General features: G+C 45.2%; 1 protein-coding gene and 1 pseudogene across 1 annotated transcript; one reads left to right on the forward strand and one right to left on the reverse strand.

Moving 5' to 3' along the window:
- Nucleotides 1-942: 942 nt before the first annotated feature.
- On the reverse strand, nucleotides 943-1,689 carry LOC147438029 (uncharacterized; annotated as a pseudogene).
- An 800-nt stretch (nucleotides 1,690-2,489) lies between these two features.
- LOC147438030 (uncharacterized) lies at nucleotides 2,490-4,902 on the forward strand. Its single transcript, XM_086486052.1, has 4 exons — nucleotides 2,490-2,749; nucleotides 2,942-3,042; nucleotides 4,267-4,389; nucleotides 4,588-4,902. Exons 1-4 carry the CDS (start codon nucleotides 2,496-2,498, stop codon nucleotides 4,647-4,649), a joined length of 540 nt encoding a protein of 179 aa, XP_086342178.1. The 5' UTR covers nucleotides 2,490-2,495; the 3' UTR covers nucleotides 4,650-4,902.
- Nucleotides 4,903-6,286: the final 1,384 nt, after the last annotated feature.

Here is a 6,286-nt window from a genome sequence, read left to right on the forward strand (position 1 = left end):
TGCAGAAAATGGCACTAACAGAAATTCTGTACAAAATGATGAAATAGCCTGTGCAGACCTGCCTGTAGTGGAAACGGAGGCTGAAATGAGCCCGAATCAGAAATCTGAGCAGACTAAGTTCTGCGAGCTAACCCGAAATATTTATCGACTTGCGAACGCTAGCCAAACCTCACTGTAATCGGAGAAAGTGAGCAGGCGTGTGCTGGAGCAGCTGGCGACTAAGCCCGGGAGGACGTAACCTGCTCTGATACCAATTGTTGGAATTAGGGTTGCAGAGAAACGCACACAGCTTGGAGAAGATGAAGGAAGCTCAAGGCACACAATAGAGAGTGTGTTACTTAGTGTGCAATGGAAAGATAGATAGCCCTAGAGTGATGGGCGTATATACAATGCTTAAGGGAAAAAACCTCCTAAAGAGGGAAAAAATGCCCCGGCGGTCCTAGTGTGTTCACACACATCACTACCACATGTATATGGTGACACGCTCAGCTTTTGCTATTGTCAGGACGTAGGTTCCATCCATGCCCAACCTCGTCACTATATGGCACGGCTCTGGCTCAGAGGGGATCTAGGGCCCAAATTTGCGGGGGGCGAGGTGGCTTTAATCTTAGCCGTAGTGAACTGGGGGTGAACTGGGGGTGAACTAGGGGCGGGTAAACTAGGGTGTGATCATGTGTCATGCCAACATGGGCAACGACGCGTGCTAGCGTGGTGATAGGGCATTCTTGTGGCGTAGGGGAGTTCCGTTGTCCTTCCTCTTGGGCCCTTAACTTTATGCTTGTCAAATAGCAGGTCGCCACCTGGAGTCCATGCCAGCATGCCCTACTTTGGGCAGGAGGTGTGTAAGCGGCCCAAGGCTTGTTCTAGAAAGCGAAAATTGTCATTTTCTCTTGATCGAGCAGAGTTCAAATCGCACACCCGTTGAAGACGGTACCAATCTCAACCTGCTAGCTGAATGTATGGGTAATCACACACGCGTTTGCAGCTTGCGAGCCTAAGTTGCAGGAAACGCCTACGCCTACCCCGTGGCTGGTAACGTCGTTTCCTCTTTTCCAGGCAGAGGGCCTCGAAACGGCTGGAAACAAAACACTTGTTTCCTTTCTTGCCCGAGTGCAGGTAATACCTCTTTCAGAGCATGCATACTTTCAATGCAGGTACAGAGGTTCTGCCCACAGCGCCTCCGCGCAACCCTCTAAGATTTGCTCCTTGATGAATGCTGTGAAGAAGACTGTCAAAAAGAAGAGAGCCTTGCTCACAGGGGTGATACCTGCGATGCAAAAGGCAAGCTCAAATTTCTCCAATGAGGGTTTGCACACACAATGCGTGTACTTCCATTGCTATTGAGTGTTTCAAAGCAGGAAGCAATCCTGTATGTCAAGCCTGGAGAGTACTTGAAAGGCATGGAGCCAATTGACGATGGTGAGGTTTACAGAGAAGTTTATGGAGCAAGGGATTTAGGTGCAGAAGATGGTAAGGCAGATGGCCATCCAAGGTGTAGCCAAGAGTGACAAGGCCAGCCATGGTGGTGCGATGGGATATGTAGAGGTGAGGCTCAGATGGAGGGATTCTTGAGCAGGTATGTTGAGTCGTTGGACCATGAAATCAATGACTTTTTTGGAGCTGGAGACGGCCATGCGGCAGCTCAGGGGATAGAGGAGCCTTGCACAGATCAAAGATAAGGCACTCCATCCTCTCTTTGACTCCTTGATGAAGGAGACACGGAGGAGGAGGAGGCTTTTTAAACCTAATATCAATTTGCAGCCATGGATTTTAATCTGAAGAACTAGAGTGAGATTTCTGTACAGTTGTAGTCTCTTGCACTATGCTTTTAGGAGGAGATGCCCAACAAGGCTGGGCAGAGAAGCTGTGGACTACTTTCAATGCAATATGCTGTATAGGGGAAGAGCCAAGAAGCTCTTGTCTTCTCTGTTTTCATCGATTGTGAAATGAGGACTTCTCTCCCAATGCGGTTGTCTTGCATTCCAAAGGTATGGCATTTTGCAAGACTCAGACGTGGACAAACAAATTTATCCTGAGATTGTTAGGCAGGGGCTGTTGAAAAAATGTCGTGCTTGGCAACGCTTTGGCTGATATGGGGCCTTTGAGGAGGTAACACCAGAAGCTGTCGTGCTAGTTCTTTGATTAGCAATGATATAATGCATTTGTCGTGCTATGACATTGATATCCCATGAACCATGATATTTAGACACCCCTTCATTCAGCCTTTTAGGGAGAGATAGTAGCTAATAATCCAATGCAAATACTTTGCTCTATTCTGGTTTGGCCTTTGAATTAGAGTGTTGGGTGAGCCCCCTTGTAATGTAGCCTCAATAGGTCCATTCAAAGCCCACTCATGCCCATGATTTCTGATTTTGTCATCACCAAAGACATCACGGCATTACCCAAGACCAAGGCATGAGGGAAAGTGATCTACTGAACAATATCATTGGCTTCCCCCCTCATCTCCACAACAAGTCTTGCTGCATGGAAGCTCCATGCAAGATCGCAGAAGGAGTCACGACGGCGCAGCAGCAACAACAATAGCTAGTACAAGCGCAACCACTCCTACCCCTGAGGTTGGAGCAAACGGAGATGAGCTTCTAACGGTCAGTTTGCAATCAGGCTCATGCAAGTGCAACTTGTCTGGCAGAGAGAAGCTTCGAGGCTTGCCGACTCTGTCCTGTGTTATGAGCTCAAGTTTCAAAAGAGAGTATTTTGGCAAGACCACACCCTACTGCTCAGCCTGGAGGTGCCGATGGGGTGGCATCGAATACATATTTTTGGATGCAGGGGGGTATCTGTTTTTATGATGCTATGTAGCTACCCATCAACATGAATTTAGGGATGCATCACATGCCATCAAACATTCTACCTGTCGACAACAACCAAAGAAGCTAAAGACATTGCTGCAACACAATATGGGCAGATGATTATGGAACAGACTGTTGCTTCGTCCTGGAACAAGTGCCGCAAGCGACGTGATGATCATGCTTATCAACATCAAAAGAAAATCCCATATAAGCAACTTGGGGAACCCCTCAGGTAATTAAACATCAAAAAGCTCTAATAGGTTGTCCTCCATGACCTAAAAGCCACTCCGTGAACGATCATATGCAAAGATATGTTCTTTAGATCAAGAGAGGCAGCAAAGTTCTTGTGGTAGATGATATGCACAGATCAATGAGCCACCATTTTGCATAATTTGCGCTAACGATTGGGCTAGCATAAGCCTTCTGATCATATAGCTACATGTAGAGAAAGCTAACCTTGGCTACATCTTTTTAGAGAAGCTTTTCAAAGGAAGAGATTTTAAGGTTGCTTGTATTGAAGCATACAGGCAACTCCATGTCCTTAATGGGTGTTGCAGTAGCTGAAAATGGCGATCATCATAGGATTAAAATGAAGAAGTTAGACAGGATTGGAAAGGCTGGAGATGCCTCGAAAGGCCTTATTGAGCCTGATGCCACTAATTATAAGAATCTAACTTTCATTGGGTTGCTTCAATATCCCTATAAGGAGAGTCTTTAATATGAGGAAGTCCAATATAGGATGTCCCTTCTAGGTTGTTGACATGCCCTTTTGTCAGGCAGTGACTTTGACGGCATGATGGTGACTACACCTGACCCGACGCATGACATCTTTTGCATAGAAAATCCTTATTTGTATCCTTCATATCTGAATATTTTATTTTGATGCCTTGTGGAACATTCCTTAAAAAGCTTGGATAGTAATGGAGTCACAAAATTATGGCAGGTCTTCCTTAGTTGTGCCCATTCCACATCAGCAATGTGCATTTACAGAGGTAACATGCACAACCAATATCCATCACAGACGACTAAAACCACTCCGACATGTATCTTAATTGCAATTAAGGAATCTATCAAGAAGACCATTCTTGTTGCCCCTTATTTGTAAAAACATGTTGCGATTAGTCCTTTTTATCTTAAGCGTAACAACAGACGTAAACAGTAAGCCCAAGCGACCTTAAAGATCTACCTAACGAAGAGTTGAACTCAAGACCTGTTATTCTAGAGGGAAATGGCATAACCAATCTACCACACTTGGGTGATAGAAAGGTTATACCATTTTCCTCTTTTTATTAGCGCACACACACACACCCATCCACACACCCGAGAGAGAGAGAGAGAGAGAGAGAGAGAGAGAGAGAGAGAGAGAGCTAACCACACTACAATGATATAGAGAGACAATCTGTATTTATTTATGTTTATATTTCACTGGAAAGCATCTTCTTTGGTTTTATTGCAGGTCTTGAACCTCTTGCCTTGCATACCACCACAAAACATGGACTCAGGACAAAGACCTCTTACATGAATTCATGGAAAACTGTGGAAAGCACTGTGAACAACAGCACATCAACAAGACTATCAGGTTTTCCATTTCTCTTTGTGCTCACATGTCTACGTAGTAGGGTGGACTACACACGTAATTATGGGGTGGGGCATGGCTTTCATTGCTTATAGATTTTGGGGAGACATAGTGCGAACTCTCTACCATACTTAGATATGGCACGTTTTCGACCACTGCACTAAATATTTTATAGTATTTTAAGTTTGTTGTAGTATGCAGTTTGTATTACAGCTTGCCAAAATGGTATCTTTGGAATGGCATGCTGGTTTGGGATTTTTTGAGTGAGTGATCAACAGGTTAGCACTCTTATCTTTTATTTTGCATATTTTCACCGTATGCTCTCTTTCCACCTCCTCCAACAATCGTATCAACAAATAAACCATTACCCCCTGTAAAAAGTATAATTCAACCACCCATTCCTTGGGTGCACGGATGTAAGCTTCTTTTGGCTCTCTAATTAATTCAAACGCTTACTTGGTAAAAAAAAATGAAAAAAAAAAAACCATTACAACAATGCTAACCAAGCATGGCTGGTTCATAGCCACATATGGTAGCTTGAATATCTACTTTCAAATTAGCCAAAGATTGGTCATTATTTCTTTTGGCTTGCCCAAATGGCTAAGGAGAACTTACAGGCAACTCGCCTTTTTGCTAATGAAAAAAAGGAGTTATATTTTTGTTTTTAATTAGACAAGTGAAAATTCATAGTGGGTCAAGTGACACAAGAAGATCTAGAAATTTTCTCATGTAGGAAAACGGAGTCTTTCTCGGTGTTTTTCATACAACGCATAATATCATGAGCTTCTGCTCGAGAGGCACCGCATACCTAGCTAGGTACGATTGGGGGGGTCCCCTGCCCCCCCACCGGGCCGGCTGTCCCCTGCCCCCAAGCGTACCTAGCTAGGTATGCGGTGCCTCCCTCATAGAAGCTCATGATGTTGAGGTAAGTCAAATGTCGGAAATATTGTGAGAATTTGTCCAAAACTTCTTGTGTGAGTCTCTTGCCAAGATTAGTTGTTTCATTCATAAATTGGTGGCTCATCCTTCATGCTAGCGACTTGGGGAATCGGGGCTTGCAATGTTGCACATATCCAAAAGATATCTAGGGTCCAGATTCCATGCTAGCTTGTTGGATCTCTCTCTTCACTCTTCTTCTTCTTCTCTATTCTCGTATGGAGGTGAGGTAGCTGGATCACTTGAGATGTGGGCGTTTTGCACCTCTCTCTCTTTCTCTCTCTCTCTCTCTCTCTCTCTCTCTCTCTAGTGTGGTAGATTGGTTATCCCAGCTCTCTCAAGGGTACTTGCTCTTGAGTTCAAGACTCGTCGGATAGATCTTTGAGATATCTCTTGAGTTCAAGACTCGTTGGATAGATCTTTGAGATATCTCTCCCCCCCCCCCCCCCCCCCCCCCCCCCCCCAATATATGATATGTGTCTGTGTGTGTGTGTGTGTGAGAGAGAGAGAGAGAGAGAGAGAGAGAGTTGACTTTCATCAGCAATTGATTCATTTGGAAGAAGCTAAGAGTTTAGAAGCTGAATGTGAGTGCTAGCTTTGGCCATCAGTGAGAGCAAGTGGGATTGCAGGGTTCGGTCAACCAATGACCTTTCCCCACCATCAAGTGTGGGGAGGAGGGGGGCGGCCAAAACCCCACCGTCAAGTGTGTGTGAGAGAGTTGACTTTTGAAGGGGATCGGGGAGCACCACAGACGGAGAGTGAGAGAGAGAAGGAGACACACGACACACAGATATGGGTGGGGAGACTGTGAAGTGGTAGCTCCCCCTATACAGTATACTCACTATAAGTATAGGGTAACAGGGGATCGGGGAGCACCACAGACGGAGAGTGAGAGAGAGAAGGAGACACACGACACACAGATATGGGTGGGGAGACTGTGAAGTGGCAGCTCCCCCTATACAGT

This window comes from Adiantum capillus-veneris, chromosome 17 (genome assembly GCF_014529385.1).
Source record: "Adiantum capillus-veneris isolate H3 chromosome 17, ASM1452938v2, whole genome shotgun sequence".
Lineage (NCBI taxonomy): Eukaryota > Viridiplantae > Streptophyta > Polypodiopsida > Polypodiales > Pteridaceae > Adiantum > Adiantum capillus-veneris.

What these genes read in the sequence shown, in the direction of transcription:
- LOC147438030 (XM_086486052.1), top strand. Translation starts at nt 2,496, where the DNA reads ATGCAAGATCGCAGAAGGAGTCACGACGGCGCAGCAGCAACAACAATA. An exon ending in CCCTACTGCTCAGCCTGGAG is followed by an intron (nt 2,750 to 2,941) that starts GTGCCGATGGGG and finishes ATTATGGAACAG; the next exon opens with ACTGTTGCTTCGTCCTGGAA. An exon ending in CAACTTGGGGAACCCCTCAG is followed by an intron (nt 3,043 to 4,266) that starts GTAATTAAACAT and finishes GTTTTATTGCAG; the next exon opens with GTCTTGAACCTCTTGCCTTG.